The 22,182-nt window shown below is 45.2% G+C and overlaps 1 protein-coding gene across 2 annotated transcripts; it reads right to left on the bottom strand.

Moving 5' to 3' along the window:
* Positions 1-15: 15 nt before the first annotated feature.
* Positions 16-22,056, bottom strand: RETREG3 (reticulophagy regulator family member 3). Of its 2 annotated transcripts, XM_047758906.1 has the most exons (9): positions 21,728-22,056; positions 9,645-9,751; positions 7,256-7,286; positions 6,197-6,323; positions 5,495-5,579; positions 4,587-4,724; positions 3,323-3,405; positions 2,547-2,679; positions 16-2,141 (listed from the first exon to the last, which is right to left on the bottom strand). In XM_047758906.1, the coding sequence occupies exons 1-9, from the start codon at positions 21,964-21,966 to the stop codon at positions 1,684-1,686; spliced, it is 1,401 nt and encodes a 466-aa protein (XP_047614862.1). In that variant the 5' UTR covers positions 21,967-22,056; the 3' UTR covers positions 16-1,683. The 2 variants fall into 2 exon arrangements, with proteins under 2 accessions (XP_047614862.1, XP_047614863.1); XM_047758907.1 differs by lacking the exons at positions 5,495-5,579; positions 6,197-6,323; positions 7,256-7,286.
* Positions 22,057-22,182: the final 126 nt, after the last annotated feature.

Raw genomic sequence — 22,182 nt, 5'->3', positions numbered from 1 at the left:
CTCCCACCCTCATCCCCATCCCAATTCACAGTGGAGGATTAAGGAGATTCAGAGCAGGATCCGCAGGTACAAGAAACACCTTCCAAAGATTTTGCTCTCCTTCCTTCCCCTCCCTCTTACCAACTCCCAAGGCCTGAAGCTACACACACTCATGCAAACACACAAAATCCCACTCCTTTCCCACACCTCCACGTCAGAGCTCACCTGTAAGACATCTGGGCTCTTAGAAGAGAGAAGGTGTCCAAAGTGAGAACCCTAAAGTGGGGAGAGGCTGCTACCTAACCTTCACACAAAGGGAAGGGACTATGAATCAGATACCTAGCTCTTCTCCCTTCTCACTGTTGACTATTTTCACTCCCTGGCCTCTAACTTGTCCATCAACCAAGAGCAAACATGTTAGTGCACTCCCAGCTGCAGCACATGGAAATGGGCTCTGTCCAACATCCCTCACCCAGGTATGGGGGTGTTGGGGGAGTGGTCCCTGAGGATCAGCAAAGGGTTAATGCAGAGGGGAAGAGGGCAGAAGAGTGGCTTGAGTTTTGTTTGGGGAGGCACAGGTTTAGAACTCATTACCAGTTTTCGTTTTTGTCTCACATGATTTTACTGGGGGCAGTAGCCGTAGAGCAGATAACCCTTACAGGGCTCTCTGCTTGCTTACGGTCACATTCTTGCTAACTGGGCTCATCCTTAAGAGAGGCCCTGCCAAACTGGGAAGCAGTCGAAAATAAAAGTATTAAAATTGCTGAACAGAGAGTAAGAATAGCTGGTGCAAGTAGAGCTGGTGGCTTCTGGGATGAATGCCACTGAGCCATTTGTAAAGTGCTACTCTGACATCGCCCATGGAATTATTGCTTCTCCAAAGGAGGAGCAGGGGAAGGAAGAGGAACGTGGAAATGGGTAAGATATGGTATTGCTTTGCTCATTGCTCAGGCGAATTGGCAAGTGGAGCCAGGGGTTAGCAGCACCAGAGATAACCAGGCAGCTCCAAAAGATTCAGTGAGACCATGAGATACAGAAGGGCTCACCCTCCCGGTCAGCTGACCCCATGGCCCAAAGTAATGTGGAAGAGGCCCACTGCCACCTCGCGTTCACATTCTTAAATTTCACAAGCAATATTTTGGAGCATTGAGGATTGGGCCTCAAGAAATGAGGATAGGCTGGGGCAGAGGGAGCAGGCCTGCTCTGCAGAACCAAAGGACAAGCTTGCTTAGAAAAAGACAAATCAAATCATGGCTTAGCAAAAGAGGAGGATGACAATCTAACTCTCCTAGCTGCCTGACTTGGAGCTCCAGGGGGACGATAAAGGGAGGAAGGAAGGGAAGGGATCTATCACTGAGGGCCTCGGAGCACCCATACCTAGAAGCACACAGCAGCATCCCCTCAAAAGGGAACCAATACCCCTGACTACTATGTTCCCCAAAAAGTACCACCGTCCTGATGGAGAGCAGTGTCCCTCGGGGGAGCACACTCTCACTGCAGTGACTTGAGCTCAGAAATAAGTGTCCAGCCAGTAGCAGGGGAGTGAGTGTCCTCTCAGCAGGCCTCTGAGCATCAGCCAGGCTGCTGAGCATACAGATCTAATTCGGGGGCTGGGACCTGGGTTCTTCCCTTGCCCCTTCACCTTAAGTGGAATGGGGAGAAAAAAACCTAAACCACAGTGACCCCCCAAAGGGAATCTCTGCCTCAGTGGCTCCTGGAACTGGCAGGGTCCAGCTGATTCAGCTCCGACTGGTCCAGAAGTTCAAAGTCATCCCCCTCAGCATCAGTGTCCAGGTCTGAACTGGGGGCTCGGAGGAAGCCTCTTGTAGCTCTCCGGGGAGGTAGGCCAGCAGGGCCTGGCTGGGAGGCCCCTGACAAGGCCAGCTGGATCATGCCCTGGGAGACCAGGCTAGCAAGGTTGCTGGTGAGGCTGGATCCCGTGGGCAGGGCACCAAGCAGGAGCTCTGGCAGCGCGGCCTCATCCCGGCTGGCAGGGGGGCCCTGAGGCGCCTCGGCCCCTGGCGGGGAGCGGTACAGCAAGCTGGGCATCCCGATGCTGGTATCGTCCTCATCATCCAGGCCAGCAGGATCCACATTAATGGAAGGGAAGTCTGGAAGGTCTCGGGCAAAGGATTCCTCTGGATCACTGTGACCATCTAGGTCTGGGAGGAGAGAGGACCGTCGGAGAGGAACGGCCAACTGCTGGGCCCTCCCGTGCCCCAGCCGCACAAAATCAGCCCCAAGTAACCAGACTCCCCCCCTCGATTTCCAGCACTGGTCAGCAGTCCCCCTCTGCTTACAGACTGTTGTGATCGCTACTGGCAGACGACTCCCCCTTTGTTCCTCTGCCATGTCCCCCAGGAGCCTAGAACCTGAGGCCACTAAGGGACTGAGGATTTCTAGGAGAGCAGCAGTGTCATCCTGGCTGGAGCCACACCCCTAAAGCTGCTCTGCCACCTGATCCACAGCTCAGAAAACACTCAAGGAGGGTACGGTAGCCCCGCAGCCTGGGACGCTGAGGGGCAATAGTCAGAGCCAGTAGCACTCAGGTCCAAAGCTCCTCTCACCTTCAGAGCCTTCTGTTAGAGGTGTTTGGCCCCGTGAAAGATTGAATGTGCCATTGTCTGTACAGGAGACCTCGGCATCCGAGTGCTCAGAGTCTGTGATGGCCAATTCCCTGGCAACAGTAGAATCATCCAGCTTAGGAAAAGAAAAGACCAATAAGCCTGAAGAGAGGGTGCCAGAAGGAAGGAAGCGGCGCAGTTCCCCAGCTACAGCTTTACCCACGAGCTGGCCTGACGGCTACCCTGAGGCCAGCGGTGTAGCCAGGCATGGTGGGGACTTCAGTCAACATCTTGACCCCTTTTAGGCTGTTCTCCCAGGGAAGACAGCTTTGCTCATCAGCCTTGTACACAGGAGGGGACACAGTCTTGGGTGCCAACTTACTCTGGAGGAAATAAGTGATCCAGAGAATACTTTTCACAGGTGGCCGGGAGGATACACACACTCCCTGACCTAAGGTGGGTGGGCCGGGCTGTTTAAAAGATGATCACACCAGTTCCAGAAGCTCTGCCGTGATGGTAGGGGTTAAAAGGAGACATGGAAGAGGGCGTGCGGGTCAGCAGGCTCAATATGAGATCTACGTACAAAGTTTCACTCTAAGATACAATACTAGCTTGCTCTTGGGGGCAAAGAAGCTGGGTCCTTGAAGTAAGTGCCCACAATGAGCTTAAAAATCTGATTGACTACCTAAACTTGAACGCCTGATGGTTAAAAGGGAGCTAAAACAAAAACAAAAACAAAAACAACCTGGCCAGTGTGGCAGCTCCCAGGCCCAGGGTACCTGAGGACAGAAGGCAGCAAGCTCCTCTTCGCTGTCACTGTGGTTGTCCACGGCACGTTCTGGGTGCAGGGCTCTGCGGCGCGCTGTGAAAGAGCAGCAGGCCTTAGCGCCTTCCCTCGCGGGGCAGCCCCCACCCCCTTTGGATGTCAAAGGCGTAAAATCAGAGCACCAGAGAAGACGCCCCTTAAGCCGCCACAGCACGGCCTGAGGGCGGAGCGGCTGAGCCCACGAGACGAGCTAAGCTGATAACATAGGAGAGAAAGATCTCTCTTCCAACATCCCTCCCATTTTGTTCTGGTCGATGATCAACTACCAGGCTTGTCAGCAGCTCTCAGGATCAGCTGGGAGACCAGATGTCGGCGTGTAAAGCAGACACCAGCATAGAGAGGAAAAAGGGAGACGGCCCGCCTGAGTTGAACAGGCTTTTAAGGACTGACACTATTCACTTGGCTGCACTGTGGGAGCTGGTCCTTGCTGCCCACATGCAAGGCTCTTTGTTCTGTTTTTTGTATTTTTTTTTTTTTCCTTTTTGGCTATGCTTGGGGCATGCAGAAGTTCCTGGGCCAGAGAGCAGACCCGAGCCACAGCAGTGACACTACCTTAACCTGATGTGCCACCAGAGAACTCGCACACGAGGCTCTTTGAGGGCCAGGGCTTAAGGAAAAGCCAACTTGACCACACCAAAGAAGAGAGGGAAAAGTTCGCACAACTGTCACTCCTGTGTTAGAGCGTCTTGGGCTCGTAAGCTTCAGGCTTCTGAGGCCAGTTTCAGATCACCTTTGGAAGGCAGCTTTCAGAAGTGAAAAGAGGCCCAGTTCAGGAGTTTAAAAGACCTGCTCTGCTCTCTACTAACTGTGAGCTTCAGTTTCCTCAACTAGAAAGAGATAATACCCCCTCTTCTCAAGGTGGTCATGAAGGCTAAATAAGACATCTGCAGAGCAGCCAGCTCGGTGCCTGGGCGCACTGGAAGTGCTTCAGAAAAAGCAGCTAACACTGGGAATACCCTCATTGTCTTCTGTTTGATGTGGGAGAACTTTTTTCGCATTTGTTTAAAATGGGAGTACCTAGAATTCCAAATGGGAGAAACTGGTACCCCGGCATAGATGTTCCTGGAAGAGAACATACCACTTTCACCTGCCGCCGCCACACCAACCACCCCCACATCGCTCCTGTTCGGAGACCTACCGACCATGTCAGACCTCCAGGCTTCTCCTCCTCGTCCCCAAACTGCCCAAGCGGAAGGAAGCGTCCCCTTGACACTTACATTGTCTCTCTCTCTGCTTGGACATCATGTAGCCACGGACACTGAAGTCCAGTCGCTGCAGGGCTGGCTTCAACCGTACATATGCTCGATCCCACAGTCGGTGGTACACAGCAAGGGGCCACATCATGGCAGCGACAACTGAAAGGGAGAAAGAGCGGCAAGATGGAGACGGCGCTGTACAGAACAGTCCCAGCTGTGCTTCTGCTTTCTGTCCTTCGGGCTTGGACACTTCGTGTGGAACAGTTCTGCTGGGTCCTGCTGGTCATCCTCACTGACGTGAAGGTCTGGAGGGCAGAGACTTCTGCAGTCACCTGCCGCGCTGTGCACAGCCGAGTGTGCAGCTGCGACATCCAGGGCAGAACCAGGCAGTGCCGTCACTTGCGTGTGGGTGTCGCTGAGCCACAAACAAGGCAACGACACAACACATCACGTGAGCTTCTGAGCTATAATGGCCATGGCTGTCACCACTCAGTTCTTCCAGTCTCAAGCAGACAGAGTTCTTGCCAATATGAAGTAACTAAATTTACAGAACTGGGCCCAGCGGGGAAAAAGTGCTCCCGGGTAGACAGGACCTAAGACTTAGGTTCTGCTGTGATACAACACTCGGACTCTACAAATCCTCCCCTGAAAGAGGGACAGTCCTTTACAGTTGGTAACACAATCTATGTTGGTGGACCCTCATCAGTTTCTACAGCTGACCTGGTAAGAAAAGGACTTCATATGTGGGAAGCCTGACACAGGTGAGAAGATATTTTCATGACACTCAAGAGGACATGAAAATATAAAAAAGTCATTTCCTAGAGAACCAAAATATCAAATCAAAGTCCTCTCCCGAGACCCAGAGTTAGCTGTGGCTGGAAAAGCTATGAGTAGGGTAAGCTTGTGGGGGAGGTAGACGCCATACTTACGAATGAAGTAGGAGAGCAGGAGCCCAGGGATGTAGCGGCCCAAGACAGCCAAAAAGGTCAGTATCCCACAGCTCAGCAAGCAGAACTGGGGGAGTTAGGAAACAGAATTAAGTCCTGCTATGTGGGAGGGGACTGGGGTGGGGGGTTGGGTGCGGTGGAGATGTGAGCGAAATGACTCTTTATGAATCTCTAAGTGTGGACATGTCAGAATGACATGCACCTAACCCCTGCTGCATCCAGCGGTGACTCCGGTGGGGAGGAAAGGGAGGATGTCCACTTCTATTCAAACTCCTCTCACACGGCTCACCGCACAGGGCTGCACCTTTCATGGTTGAATAGGACTTAGCCAAAAATTCTCTCTGAAAACAAGTGTTAGTGGTGGGCTTTTTAAGACAAATAAAATAAAAACCCCAACCAGCTACCACATGTTTAATATGACACAGAATGCACACAAGCAAGCTTTCTTTCCCATCTTGGGGCAGGAAGATGGCCTTATCTATGTGGCAAGCATCCAAAGAAGGAGTTACCAAGCTCTTGCCTTAGTCCCAGTGGCTGGTCAGAAGCCCCTTCCTACAACGTCCCTTTGTCTCTACAAACACCTTTTCTTTCTTGAATGAGGATAGGCAGTAAAAGCACTGTTTCAGTTCAGCATGAACTGAACTCAGAAGCCAGAAATGAGAGTGAAAAAGGGAAGAGTCTTACCTTGCCTGGGTTTTGCTTTTTGAAAAGCAAAAGATTCCTTATGAAAATGGTCCCACTAACCCAGACTTCAGCTACATGGTGGCAGAGCTCGGGCACGCTGAGCAACCGAGGGTGCACAAAGCCCCAGCTACGGGAGAGAGAAGGGGGAGCTGTGAAAGGAAGGGGTTGAGGGCTCCCCCCCCATCCTGCTGTGAAGGCAGCCAATGCTTCCGGGGTTCAGCAGGGGCTGGGGAGTGGCTAATGCTGGGTGCTCTGGAAGTGAAGCATGACTTTCTTCTTGGCTCACCAGGTTGAAACATGAATTTAAGGACTAGGAGGGCAAACTTGTTCTGACAACTCCACCCTCTGAGCAAGCGGCCAATCCACATGTATTCACCTGCCAAAAGCTCCAAGGCCCTTTGTGCTTAGAAACATCTTTCCTGTGCTCAGACCATTGCAATTCCTACTGATTGCAATCCAGGGAAAAAAAGTAGAGCATAGTCTGCACGGGGGTGGGGGCTGGAGGTGAGCATGGATGTGCCCCTCAGAGAAAAACAAATGAAGCAAAACCAAAATAAATCAGAGCAAAGGAAATTCCTTGGATCAAACACATGAGATGCATGAACTAAGAAATGAAAGCAGGAGCCGTAAGCCACAACAGGAATCTTTGGCTTGCTGATGCCAGGGACCAATGTGTTTTCTGACCAGGAACTTTAAAGAGCCAGAGGTCACAGAAAACACTAATTGACCTTGTATAAAAGCCAGGAGACAAGTGAAGTAAGTTGCCTCTAAGTTTTCACACCAGGGCTGAATAATGCAGCTAATTCCTTGGCGTGTCAGGTTATGGGGCACTGTAATGCTGCTTCTTCAGAAACATCTCTTGTAAATGTCAGAGGACACTAGCCATCTCAACATATTGCTGCCTGAACTTTAGGATTTGTTAAAATGATTATTTGCAACACACTAGGTTCTCAACTTATAGTCTGTGCCCAGAACATGGAGTTAACAACCTGTAACCAGAATATTACGACAAAGGAATCAACCAGAGCAACAAAAAGGCATTTAATTAGTGTTCCATACCTCTCATTGTCTAATGCGTCGGGTCTTGGCACTACAATATTAAAACAAACACCAGCATTAGTTGGTAGGGAAAACTAAACACGAAAATGTTAGGCTGTTGGTCTGATAGCTCAAGTTTTAATAGATTTGGGGAAAAGAAAACAGTAATAGCTGATAAAAAGGAAACATCATGTTACGCTGCCAGAGTCAGGGAGCTGCAGACAAGGGAATGAGGCTGATGCCTGCTCATTTCTCTGGCAAGCTAGGGTCAGGATCCAAACAGAACATCGGGGCCCCTTCTAATTACTACAGTTGAGAGCCAAGGTGGACACCAGAAATGGTCCAGACCCGCCCCCCAAGCGTATCTGGGTTGCTCATATGCGTCAATGTGCGCCAGGTTACCAGGTTACAATTACTTCAACTCTAGAAATCTGCCTCCTCTTTTTTTTTGGGGGGGGGGGGGCGGGGGCATTGAGCCCGAGGCATATGGAGATTCCTGGGTCAGGGATCAAATCGGTGCCACAGCGGTGACCTGAGCTGCTGCAGTGACAAAGCCGGATCCTTAACCTACTGCACAAGGGAAATTCCTGCTCATTCTTTTTAAGAGACCCATTAACTACCATCCATGATGTACACAGTCTTTTAACATTCGCCAACAATAACACAGGTGGATATGAACTACGCAATTCCCTGAAGTCTTTGCAGAACAGGATAGGAGTGCATTTAAAAGCTGTATATTCTGGTTTGAATATTCTGCCAACCCTTCAACATGTCCAACCCACATCAATTTTCTTGAGTCTCACTCCCCCACCCAAACCAACTGCCCTGCCTGATGCTGCCGACATCTGCTAACTTGTTAATGCCATTCCTACCCTCCTCGCTTTGAAATCCCAAATCTATCAGTCCTTACTCCTCTAACCTCCTATTTATCTGTCTTGATGTGTCTTCCTTCTTCACAGCTCTCCAAGGCATCCATCATTTGTTTACACTGACACCTCTTGAACTAATTCCCACACAGTTACATCCAGAGTCTTCTGTCCTCTTTTTCTCCTTCCATGTGGTCAGGTAAAATGCTATCAGATTAATCTTTCCTATCACCTCAGCATACAGCTCCAATAAAAGAATCCTCAATGACCACCTAAAGGACAAAGTCTAAACTCCTAAGCCTAACTTTAAGGCCTTATAAATCTGATCCCAACAAACTTTGATTTCTTAGCACTCCCTTTAATGACTCTCCCCTCCCATGAATATGATCAGTTCCTTGCCCTCAGGAGATCCTTTGCAGCTTCTGGTTCCTCAGACTAATCACGCCTCTGACTGCTCTAGAAACACACATCTCTCTCCTTGTGCAGATCTTTGGCTTCGTTCAAGGCTGGCGCAAGGGCCAAAATTCATGACAAACGTACTGATTACATACTGCACTGTGACATCTCTGAGGCTGTTCTATAACTTTTCTTTTTTCCTAGGGCTGCACCTGCGGCATATGGAAGTTCCCAGGCTAGGGGTCAAATGGGAACTAGAGCTGCCAACCTACACCACAGCCACAGCAGTGAAGGATCTGAGTTGCGTCTGTGACTTACACCACAGCTCATGGCAACACCAGATCCTGAGCGAGGCCAGGGATCAAACCCGCATCTTTATGGATACTAGTTGGGTTCGTTACCACTGAGCCACAATGGGAACTCCTATCATTTTTCTTATGTTTATGTATGTTTCATCTTTGAGAAAAGGAACATACCTTAAGAGTACTTTATATAAGTCATAATGCCTAACTTAGTGCTTTGCAAATAAACAACTTTATTTTATATATTTTTCTTTTAATGGCCGCACCTGCAACATATGGAAGTTCCCAGGCTAGGAGCTGTAGGTCACAGCCACAGCCACAGCAAACAGGATTCCAGCTGCATCTGCAACACATGTTACAGCTTGCAGCAATGCTGGATGCTTAACCCACTGAGTGAGGCCGGGGATCGAACCCATACCCTTATGGACACTATGTAGGGTTCTTAACCCGCTAGGCCACAACAGGAACTCCAGCAAATAAATAACTTTACAGAAATTCTTAAGAGGCAAACTGATACCACCTTGGTAATGATGTAGTATCCAGGGAGGAGAATTATTTTTTAACAACTTGAGGACTACTTATTCTTCAGGCCAATTATGAGCACAGGAATGTCTCAAGCGGTAGACATAGATTTCCTGAGCTTAATAACAATGGGAACGGCGGAATTCAGCTCTAAGGAACTACAGATGGGGCACTAGCCCATCAAGTGTCTGCTAAAGCAAATAATTCAGACTTCAAAAGATATTCCCACTTTCGTGTGCTCTCCCACAAACCCCTAAAACTAAAGGTAAAAATTATAGAAAGGCCATTTTCAGTTCAGATTGCTCTAAAAGCTCCCAAACTCACCTTTTATTTCAGGCCAGATTTTGTTCTTCCACTGATCTATACACACAATGATCATTGAGCTGAATGCGAGTAAAAACACAAGACGAAGGGATGTCAATGCAAAGAACCTAAAGAGAAAGCAAAACAGATCATTATCCAATTAAGCTAATTTTAGAAAAGACCACACATGCACTAATGGTTCTGTGGTGAACAGACTTAAGTGCTAGCTACATACCTTGGGAAAATCACTTAAACTTTCTGGACTTCAGCTATTTTACTTATGGTGTAGAGATAGTAATTTGCTTCTATAAAGGCAGAGGACTAAAGCAAATAATGCCTTTCAACTTTCAAGTCTTTGATTCTATTAATTTCAAGGAGAAGTTCATTCTTGAACACAAGTTGATATGATGAAAGCAAACATCTTTCTACCAAACAGACCCTGGTGTAGGGCAACAAACTTGACAGAGATGCATTAAAGAGCATCTAATTCTATTAGATACCCTTTTACAGTTGAAGGAACCAAGGCTCAAAAGAGTAAAATGACTTGTCAAGGTCACATAGAAGGTGAGCACTGAGGCTACATCTAAAAGCCAGTTCTTCAGAATTAACACCAACCCTTCATAAACGCTTCCAAAAAATTGAAGACAGATGCATCTTGATTCATTTAATGAAGGCATTACTCTGATACCAAAGCCAGACAAAAACACTTAAAACTATAGGCCAATAAGCATTATGCATATAGATGCAAAAATCCTCAATTAAATATCATCAAAAAGAATTCAGGAGTTCTTGGTGGCCTAGTGGGTTAAGGATCTAGAGTTGTCACTGCTGTGATGTGGGTTTGATCCCTGGCCCAGGAACTTCCATATGCCAGAGGTGTGGCCAAAAAAAGCAGATAAATTCAGCAGCATATTAAAAGGATTATACACCAGGACCTATTCCTGGGATTTATTCCGGGCATCAAAAGTAGTTCAACATACAAAATCAGTAATTGTAATGTATTACATTAACAGAATCAAGGAAAAGCTAGTTCTTATTTGAAGGAATCAACCATAAAGAGATATTTACTCATTGTACAACTACAGGTGTGATAAATTCACTGAGTAATTAAAAAAAAGAAAAAAGATATATTTACAAAAAAACCTGGGAAATATGAAAGACAGTACATCTGAAGATATTCGGACAGTATGATTAATTTGGGGGTATGATGATGTTACAGCAGTTATGTTTTGAAAGAGTCCCTATCAGAGTTCCTGTTGTGGCTCAGCAGGGTAAGAAGCCGACTAGTATCCATGAGGATGCAGGCTGGATCCCTCGCCTTGCTCAACGTGTTAAGGATCCTGTGTTGCCGTGAGCTGTGGTATAGGTCGCAGTGGCGGCTGGAATCTGGTGTTGCTGTGGCTGTGGCATAGGCCAGCATCTGCAGCTCTGATTCAGCCCCTAGCCTGGTAACTTCCATATGCCACAGGTGTGGCCCTAAAAAGAAAAAAATAGCCTCTAGGGCATTGCCCTATACAGGCTCTGCAGACCAGTGATTTTACCAGGCCGTGGGGAAGTAAGTATAGAAATTGAAAGTAAGCATTTATATGGGTTTGATCCCTGGCCTCACTCAGTGGGTCAAGGATCCAGCATTGCCATGAGCTGTGGTGTAGGTTGAAGACACTGCTCGGATCCCACATTGCTGTGGTGCAGGCCTACAGCTGCAGCTCTGATTCGATACCTAGCCTGTGAACTTCCACATGCCATGGGTGCAGCCCTAAAAAGACAAAAAAATAAAAAAAGGAGAAAAGAAAATAAGCATTTAGAAATTTTTATGGCAATTTGATCAAGCAATTGACTCTAAGAATATATGTGGGCTTGTATTTTGTATGCTTTTTTTTTTTGTCTTTTCAGGGCTGCACCCACAGCATATGGAGGTTCCCAGGTTAGGGGTCTAATCAGAGCTGTAGCCGCTGGCCTACGCCAGAGCCACAGCAACATGGGATCTGAGCTGCGTCTGCAACCTACACCACAGCTCATGGCAACGCCGGATCCTTAACCCACTGAGCAAGACCAGGGATCGAACCTACAACCTCACGGATGCTAGTTAGATTCATTTCCACCGTGCCACCATGGGAACTCCGGCATGACTTTTAAAGTTAGGTTGACTTGGAGTTCCCGTCGAGGTTCAGTGGTTAACAAATCCGACTAGGAACCATGAGGTTGAAGGTTCGAACCCTGGCCTTGCTCAGTGGGTTAAGGATCTGGCATTGCCATGAGCTGTGGTGTAGGTTGCAGACGTGGGTCAGATCCCACATTGCTGTGGCTGTGGCGCAGGCTGGCGGCTACAGCTCTGATTAGACCCCTAGCCTGGGAACCTCCATATGCCACGGCAGCAGCCCAAGAAATGGCAAAAAGACAAAAAAAAAAAAAAAAAAATTAGGTTGACTTGAGTTTGTATCTCTGAACAGCCACTCTTCATTGTGTGACCTTGAATAAATTACCTTAACCTCAGTTTCCTCATCTATATTTGATATTAACAATAACAAATCTCGCACTATTATTTGCAGGTTATTAGAAACAACATAATCACTTACAAAAAATATCATAGATGATCTTGCTAAAAAGTCAAGAAAATACAAGGCACCTAATACATGTCTAACACAAAGTCCTATTCGGTTTTACAATGTAGAAATGTTATTAGCTATCATCATAGCAACTCATCAAACAAGGGTAAAGATGACGAAGGGCTGATTATGAATGACCTCTTCTCTTCTCAACACATGACCTAATGACTTGATATATTCACAGAACGATGCTAAGAGTATAATCCTTATTTTTTATTTTTTATTTTAAGAGCCTGTGTGTATCTGTATATGCACGCAGGGACTGGCAAAGGAACTTAAATTTTGGTCCCTGGACTTATCTGTACTGTTTTCATAAACATGAATCCATATTATATAATTTTTTTTCCTTTTTTTGGCTATGCCTGCAACATGTGGAATTTTCTAGGCCAGGAATCAAACCCACAACAACCCAAACTGCTACAGTGACAAGGCCAGATCCTTAACCCACTGAGCCACAAAGGAACTCCTATATAATTTTTTAAAACTATATAAGGGAATTCCCTTTTGGCACTGTGGGTTAAGGGTCCGGTGTTGTCACTGCAGTGGGTCAAGTTCAATTCCTGGCCCAGGAACTTCCACATGCTGCGGGTAACAGCAAAAAAAAAAAAAAAAAAAAAAACTATACAAAGAATGAGGGATGAAAGGAACGAAGAACTTAGAAATCCAGTCACCAGGAGTTCCCGTCGTGGCGCAGTGGTTAACGAATCTGACTTGGAACGATGAGGTTGCAGGTTCGGTCCCTGGCCTTGCTCAGTGGGTTAACGATCCGGCGTTGCAGTGAGCTGTGGTGTAGGTTGCAGACGCGGCTCGGATCCCGAGCCTGGGAACCTCCATAAGCCGAGGGAGCGGCCCTAGAAATGGCAAAAAGACAAAAAAAAAAAAAAAGAAATCCAGTCACCAATGACAACTCTATTCCATTATTTCCACCTCATCAGTTAAAGGATACTTAAAGGACACTGTAATTATACTGAAATTAAAGAAAAAAGCAGTTTAACAGAAATAAGCCTCTAGAGCTGCTCCAGGCCATTAATCTCTCCAAAGCCTGTTCATCATCCCAACAAACAAGGAAAATTTAACAAGGCCAAGGACAAGGGCTTGGCTTGAGAGCATCTTGTTCCCCAGTGCTGCTGCTTCCATGTCCCAGCAGCAGGACGTGGCGCGACTCTGTTTTCTCCAGAGTACTTGAAAGGGCTCTCTGGGGAGGCAATCCAGACCGTCTGCAATCTCCACTTCCCAGACCATGATCACTAACACAATATAAACTGGGGTAGGGAAAGGATATTAAGCTCTCCTAAGAAGGGTCAGTTTTCCAAAGATGATGACAATGAGATACTGTTTCTCCAAGAGCTGGACTATTTTAGTAGCCTGTTACATCCCTCACCTATGCTTCAACTCAACATTCATTAATTGCCTATTATATGCCAAGGCCTTGCGCTAAGTAGCCCAGTCACGGAAAAGTATGAAACATGAAACTTACTCTCAAGTGTATTTATATCCATATGTGTTTGTAACAGCATTGACAAAGTCATGATAATGAAGATGACATCTAAGCTGGGATTTGAAAAATAAATGGTAAGACGACAGGACAAAAGGGTGTGGGGAAGGAGAGGACATTCAGATAGGGAGAAAAGCCAGCTGGCATGACATACTTAGGGAACAACAAATAGTTTGACAGAACTGAAACATAAAGAACAGAGGGAGGGGGAGTTCCCCTCATGGCTCAGTAGAAACAAACCTGACTAGTATCCAAGAGGATGCAGGTTCAATCCCTGGCCTCACTCAGTGGGTTAAGGATCCGGCGTTGCCATGAGCTGTGGTATAGACTGCAAGACGTAGCTCAGATCTGGCGTTGCTGTGGCGTAGGCCGGCAGCTGTAGCTCCTAATCAACCCTTAGCCTGGGAACTTCCATATGCTGTACCTGCAGCCCTAAAAAAAAAAAAAAAAATTTAAATTTTTAAATTTAAAAAAAAGAACAGAGGGAAGGGATGAGTACGGGGAGAGAGAGGCAGGAATCAGATCATGAAGGGCCTTTTTATGCAAAGGGTATTTATTGGATTTTATCCTGCAGATGAAGATGAATCAGTAGAGTTTTGCAAAGACTATTTTCTGGATCATGAAAGCTTAAACAGTGAGCATCTTGTTGAACCGGATTAATCCTGGTCCATAACTCAATTTTCAAGCCAGATACAAGACAACCATTCCTTGAATAAGCCAATGTAGAAACTTAAGAGGAAGAAGAGTTTTTCTGTGTGGTGTAAATAACAATTCTTGGGAAAATAGCTTCTTCCATATTGATTTTAAAAAATTAATGGGGGGAGTTCCCTCTGTGGCACAGTGGTTAACGAATCCCGACTCGGAACCATGAGGTTGCAGGTTCGATCCCTGGCCTTGCTCAGTGGGTTGAGGATCCAGCATTGCCATGAGCTGTGGTGTAGGTCACAGACGAGGCTCGGATCCGGAGTTGCTGTTGCTCTGGCATAGGCTGGCTGCTACATTTCCGATTAGACCCCTAGCCTGGGAACCTCCCATATGCCTCAAGAGGGTCCTAGAAAAGGCAAAAAAGACCAAAAAAAAAAAAAAAATTAATGGGAAGAGCACCTCAGACTGCTAGAATTGACTTCTCCAAGGTAACTAGACAAATAATATCAAACATTATTAATTCCCTCAAGGGTCTATTCAAATATAAAAGAATATGGATAAGTATGTGCTCCTTTACTTTCAGCCCTCAATACTAAATTTCTAAAGAAAAAAGAAATATCAATCTCAGACTGGTGGGTTTGGGATGTACTGAAGTCACATTACATTTGCTATTTTATGGAGGTAACATGGAAGCCAACTTAAAAAAAAAAAAAACTCTGCAACTGTGTACAAGGACAAGACAAAACTGAAGATAAAGTAGTTGTGAGACTGGTATAGGTAGGGGAAGAGAAGAAATAAGGGAAGATTGTCTGGATTAGTTTAGTCCTGCAATGGCTATTCATGTAGGCCAAAAAGTTCACACGCAGATATAACAGTGTACAAGTTTGATAAGACAATATGCAAAATATTTTTCAGCAACTATAATCAGCATGAGAACTTTCCAACTTAGCAAAAACAACTGAATGTAGTCAAGTCTGGATAGTCACATGTGAATTATTTAATTTGGTTATTGCCTATGGCCCATGACTCCTTCTATACATTGTAAGCTTATGATAATTTTTTTCCTTAATGATATTTATTTTTTTCTTATTTCTAAGGCAAACATGTTTATTGGAGAAATTTTAGAAAATGTAATTATAGTTAAATACAAAAATAAAAACAAAATCAGTACACTATCAGAGTGAAGCAATTTGCCAAAACTAAAAAAAAAGTTGGAGTTCCCATCATGGTGCAGTAGAAGCGAATCTGACTAGGAACCATGAGGTTGCGTGTTTGATCCCTGGCCTCGATCAGTAGGTTAAGGATCTGGTGTTGCTGTGAGCTGTGGTATAGGTCACAGACATGACTCAGATCTGGCGTTGCTGTGGCTGTGGTGTCGGCTGGCAGCTGTAACTCCGATTCGACCCCTAGCCTAGGAACTTCATATGCCGAGGGTGTGGCTCTAAAAAGACAAAAAGCAAAAAAAAAAACCCCACAAAGTGACATTTATGAGAAAATGGGAAATCTGAACACTGACTGGAACCATGAATTTGTTAATGTGATAATGGTAATGATTTTTTTTAGAGTCTTTATTTTTTAGAGTCACATACTGAAATATTTACAGATTAAATGATATGTGTCTAGGATTTGCCTCTAAATCCTCACATATACCCCCAAATGTCAACAAAGGTTATTCCCTTCATTAAAAAAATATTCACATAAGGGTTCCTGCTGTGGTACAGCAGGTTAATGATCTGGTGTTGCTGCGGCTGTGGCATAGGTTTCAGCTGGAGCTCAGATTCAATCCCTGGCCCAAGGACCTATATGGACTGTAGCTATGGCAAAAAAAAAAAAAGAAAAATCACATACAAAAACTCCATGGGAGAAAAAAAGAAAAACCTCCATGGAAGTATATAGCATATCTGATTTAAAAACCTCCTCCTTCATCTAACAACATACTTACATGTTTTCCTTTATCATCAGAAAAGCATCTAAAACTTTAAAATGACTACATCATACAAAAATACAATTAGTCTTTTGAACCTGTCCCTAATTGAACTAAGATGTTTCCAATTTTTGATGTAATAAAGTAAAGCTGAACCACATTTCACTGAGTATAAATCTTTGACCTCACTTATGATTAACCACTTTAGGTAAAATTACTAGGTCAAAAAGCATTAACTTTTTTTTTTTGTAACACCATTAGTGAGATATAGTTTGCATACCACAAAATTTACCCTTTTAAACTGTCTACTCCAATGTTTCGAGTATATTCAGAGTTGTGAAACTCCACCATTATCTAATTTAGGACATTCTCATCACCCGAAAAAGAAACCCACACCATTAGAACCACTCTCCATTTCTCCCAGCCCTTGAAAAGGTAAAACCTTTTTAGTACCTTAATACACGTTGCCAAATTACTTTCCAGAACGGCTGTCAAATTTCTGTTCCCAACAATTCACACACCAGTTTTTCCGTATTTGCCCAGAATTTAAAAAATCGTTTAAAAAAATAATAAGCAGAAATCAGTAAGTCATTGCCATTCATATTAAATTTTTTCATTACTAAAGAGTAAAAAATTGTATATCCATTGATTTATTTTTATTTTTTTCTGTCCTTTACTAGGGGTTAAAATCCAAACAATTATCAGCTTAAATTAAGTATTCCCTGGAAAAACAATCTGGTGTTCAAAAAAAATTAAAAAAAAAATTCCAAAAACACACAATTTTTTGAGGTCAACTATACCATGGATCTTCATCATTAGTACAGGTAAATCAGAGTTTGCTATAGTCATAAAATAAAGATCACATGCCTATTTTCAATCAAAGAAGATACTATTTCTGGGTTCCTTTGTTATTTGCAGAGTGAGCTTCTCTCAGAGGCACTTCAGAACAAAGCATCTCAGCCTATAGGGACAGAAAACCGATTATGTACAGCACTTGTGGCTGTTTCGTTAATGAGCCAGTCACTGGTAAATTAGAATGAAAAAAAAGTTAACATATCATGTAGTGATGGCTGCTGCTTGCAGAAAACCAGAAGTGAAACCAGCTAGCTGCAAATGACCTACCTTATGCTAATGGACAAAAAGCACCCAACCTTATAATCAGAACAGATAAAAACTGATGGCAAAAGAGAGGCAAAAAAAAGTAAACCAAGGCATCTCAGGAGTACTCCCAGCTACCAAAAGCAACAAGAACTGTCCAGAAACTATCATCAGAAACATTTGCTCAATAGATTTCTTGTGAATTTTGATGTGTATGGTTTTTTCTGTTTTGCAGAACAAATGTCTGGTTTTTTTTTTCTGTTTGTTTGTTTTTTTGTCTTTTCTAGGGCCGAATTCGCAGCATGTGGAGGTTCCCAGGCTAGGGGTCTAATTGGAGCTGCAGCTGCCAGCCTACACCAGAGCACAGCAACATGGGATCTGAGCTGCATCTGCAACCTACACCACAGCTCATGGCAATGCCAGATCCTTAATCCACTGATCCAGGCCAGGAATCAAACCCACAACCTCATAAAATGTCTCTGTTTGATTATGTCCTCTCTTCCATTTCCTATTTCTCAATATTGGTTTTTTTTTACGCAAATTCTAACCTTTTAAATCAGAATTGCTACATACCTTTAATCATTTCTTCGGGTCATTTTTTTAATTTGGGGGGATTATGGAAGCGGGGCAGAGGAGGGAAACCTTGTTTTTTTCAATCATGAAAATAAGAGATTTGATAAAATCCCCTAAAATATAGTATAGTCACCTCGGACTAGAGACTGTAAAAGCATATCCCAACAGAGACCTTTTTGTTGTTGTTGTTATATGGCCGCACTTGCGCCATGTGGAAGTTCCCAAGCCAGGGACTGAATCCCACTGCAGCAAAACTGGATCTGTTAACACAATGTGCCAAGATGGGGGATCAAACGTTCCTCCGAAGCGACCTGAGCCCCTGCAGATTCTCAACCCACTGTGCCACAGGAGGAACTCCACAACAGAGATCTTAACAAAAAACCAGCTTCTGCAAAGGAGCTCAACAGTTATCTAGCCCTGCTTGAACCATGTGCTCCTCAAAAAAGGAGAGCTGGGGGCTTACGAGTTCACACTCGTTTCTGGGGCTCTTTCGTCCTTCCCCTCACCTCCTAGGTATGAGTCAAGCCAAAAAAGTTACTCGAACCTGCTGGCCTTTTTTTTTTTTGGTGGCACCCATGGCATATGGAAGTTCCCGGGCCAGGGACTGAACCCACGCCACAGCAGCAACTCAAGCCACAGCTGTGACAACACCAGATCTTTAATCCGACGCACCACAAGGGAAATCCAAACCTGTTTTTTCCGATCCTGTCAGGACATTCTCTTGCTGACAAATATTCTTCCCCCAAATCACTCATTTACAAATGGTGCTGAGGCTAATGAAAATACAGGCTATTGATAAGAAAGGCCTGACATTTCCGTTATTACAGTGCTAGAGAAAATAACGTTTATCAGTAGCCAGAAGCAATATAGGCTGGAAGACCTCTGATATGATCACTATAATTTTTCTGGAAGCTGAAAATAAGAGTGAAAGCCTTGAAATACTATAGCAGCAAGGCATCTACCTCTATCTTTTTTTTTTTTTTCTTTTTACAGCCACACCTGCAGCATGTGGAAGTTCCAGGGCCAGGGGTCAAATCGGAGCGGCAGCTGAGACCTACCCCACAGCCACGGCAAGCCAGATCCTTAACCTACTGAGCGAGGCCAGGGATCAAACCCACATTCTCACAGATGAGCCACGACGGGAACTCCCTATCTTTATCTTCTATGTTGTTTTTAATTAGGATGTAAGAGGGCACAGAGGGACAGAAAAACCTCAACTGAGAAGACAGAACATTGAAAAGAGCTACCTACCTGAATTCTGATGATTTGTTTGTACTCCTATCCAGTCTTCTAATACCTCAAAATGTATAAAACATCTCAGTTAATGACGTATCATTTTTCAAAACAAATAATAAAAGAAAAATATTTCGGATTTGATTTCCCCCTTATCTGAGCCAATGATCCTCTTGTGTTTCCTAAATTTTTTAATTTTTTGGCCTTGGCATACAGTGGCTTGAGGTGGGATCTCAGTTCTCAGCCTAGGGATTGAACCTGGACTGCAGTGGTGAAAGCACCAAATTCTAACCACTAGACCACCAGGGAACTCCTCCTAAATTCTTTTTAAAATAAAGTCGGAGACTTATTTAAAATAAACTCGTCGACACTCCTAAGCAAAACATCAAGCCCCATATCCAATTTGATGCTACTGGAAACTGAAGTCTAACTTCTATTTTGAACCTCAAACTACCTTCCACAGAACCTCATTTCCTAAAACAAACAATCCTGTGAGCTCCAATGCTAAACTACCCTAGCCTCTGGGTCCTTAACACTGCCAATCATTCTGTCCCCTTCACAGGTGAGTCCTCTCCACAAATGACATACACAATTGCTCTTCCACTCTCAGGAGTCACACCCTCATTTTGCTGCATTTCTCCCCCACCTGCTTAGAGCCGGATGGGAATGTAACAAGAATAACTGCTTTCTGTATACACAGCAGGCAAGCTACCAGGAAATGCCAGAGATAAAGACCAACCACAACAACAGCTTCAAGAGAGAGTAGAAAAAGTGGATCTGAGTGAGATTCTAAACATAGCCTATTAGTAAACTCAAGTGAATACTATTGGAGGCCAGCAAATTAAAGGTAACGGTAACATTTAAAGTTGTGTCTGGGGGCTCCTATGTGCAGACCTCAACCCCACACTCTACTCTGAAACTCTCTCTCAGGCAAGGGTGCAAAGTCCTCTCCTCAAAAATAACAACATGTATGCTACTGACCTATCTGCATTAATAAGCTCTTGGTTTATCAGGATTCATTTAAATCCTGATAAAGCTTTTGTTTATCAATCAGTCACATTTTGAGACAAACTAGTTTACTGAAGATCAACCTTTTTTCCTAGGAGTACGATCCCAATGTAGGAAATGAAGTTTTCACTATATGGTCTGAGGTTAGGGGTTGGGATAGGGAGATGAGAAGAAAAGGTCATTTTGAAAGATGCTCTAGAATGAGGTGCTATAGTGACGGGGTTCAGGAGTAGGTACCTGAAGATCAAGAAAGAAGCGTTACCAAAAATAACTGGATGCTGTAGGAAGAGTTCATCAAGTTTGAGCAAGACTCTAGAAGCAACTAATGCCAGAGACTGCTGTGACACCTTTAACCTCAGACCCCTTCAAACTGTGAGTTTAATGTAATAGCTCAATATTGCGTCTTCCTGTCAATGAACTTGGGACTATTTGCTTTCCTCCAGCCTACTGTGAATCTTTCAGACAAAGGATAATAAATGTTTTGGTTTTAAAACCAAGAATTTCAAGAGGAAAGCTACTTTTAGCAAAAACAAAAAAGAATTTGGAAATACTTTACTGTTTCACGCTCATCCAGAACAGCTTTATTTCATTCAGCTGTAGAAGCCCCCCTCCACTGCAGTTTCCTTGGAATTTGATCAATAATACTTCCCTAGTTATGGATAAATCCAAAATATGCTTGGCAGACCCTATGAAGATCAAAGTCCATTTTAGCAGCAGTTCCATTTTCACTGAGCATGACACATACAGATTCTTAAAGCATATTTACATCCCCACTTTTCCAGCTCAGGAAAACTCACATACACTCTTAGACACCCTCAATTTCCCTGCCTATATACTGTGGCTAAGGATGCCTCTCTAATTCCTCGGAACAGGGAGGAGTGGCCATCATAAGTGGCTTTGAAATGAGTGAAATCTCACAATCACTATATCTATAACTGTTCTTTAAAGGCTCATAATTCTCTCTCACGTTGCAGCTATGGAGGCTCTTACTGACGCTCAGGCTTCACAAACTTCCCCGAGTGAGAGAAAGGGTGTCTAACAAGCTAATTCAGATCGCTCAAACTTGTTTTCTCATCACACCTATGCATACCTTCTGAAGATCTCACGCCTCACACATCTATCCAAATAATAACTACTAAAATCTCTGGAGACAATCTTCAAAGCACCTTTGAGCAAACAAGAGAGGAGAAATGATGGCCTTAAAGGAACACAGCTTTCCCCTGGCTAAAACGAGGCGCCCTCACTCACTGCGAGCGGCTCAAGAGGTTACTAGAAGCTCCTGCTAGATGTGCGGGGCAAGGGCGTGGGAGCAGGTAAAGCAGGGAAGACCACTGGAAGGCTCTGGGGAGAACTGCGGTGCCAAAGCCGCACGCGGGACGGAGTGGAAGGAGTTGAGGCAGAAATCAGGCAGGTACAGGAAGGAGTCAGTGCAGCGAAGAAACAGGAGAGATGAGAGATAAAGCCCTAGAGAAACCTGAGGATTTCGCGCCTCGAAGGGTTTCCGAGGATCCAGTTCTCTCACCAGAAAGCCGCGTTCAGCCCCAGGCACCACAGGGCGCTCCTGGCTGGCCGCTCCCACACCAGGGCTGCCTGCACCCGGTTCAGCAGAGGCTCGTAAGGCCCCAGCACCTCCACCAGGGCCCGCTGCGCCGCCTCAACCTGCTGGTCCCGCTCGCAGGAGCCCGACATAGTGCGGCGGCCTCTGGAACTCTGCCCCGAAGCAGGGCCTGGGGCCACAACTACCCCCTCTGCCTCCGCCATCTCCCCCCGGCAGCCACAACATCCGGGGCCACGGCCCGACAGTCACAATAACGCCGACTGCGCAGGTGCGCGATTCGGCTGGGGAGGCCGCTTCCCTCAACACTGCGCCTGCGCCTAGGCTCTATCTCGCGTCCACCCAGTGGGAAGCAAGCTGCGTCAAAGTACGTCCCGAGTGCACCAATCCGGAGCCGCGCACGCGCAATCTGCAAGACTGAG

Source organism: Phacochoerus africanus, chromosome 14 (assembly GCF_016906955.1).
Source record: "Phacochoerus africanus isolate WHEZ1 chromosome 14, ROS_Pafr_v1, whole genome shotgun sequence".
In the NCBI taxonomy this organism is placed as follows: Eukaryota; Metazoa; Chordata; class Mammalia; order Artiodactyla; family Suidae; genus Phacochoerus; species Phacochoerus africanus.
This window is presented reverse-complemented; position numbering and strand designations above follow the sequence as displayed.

Excerpts from the sequence above, each read along its gene's own strand:
- RETREG3 (XM_047758906.1), bottom strand. The coding sequence starts at position 21,966 with ATGGCGGAGGCAGAGGGGGTAGTTGTGGCCCCAGGCCCTGCTTCGGGG. Across the intron at positions 6,324-7,255 it reads GACGCATTAGACAATGAGAG|CTGGGGCTTTGTGCACCCTC; the intron begins GTATGGAACACT and ends TCTCTCCCGTAG. Across the intron at positions 4,725-5,494 it reads CCTGCTCTCCTACTTCATTC|TTGTCGCTGCCATGATGTGG; the intron begins GTAAGTATGGCG and ends TCTCCCTTTCAG.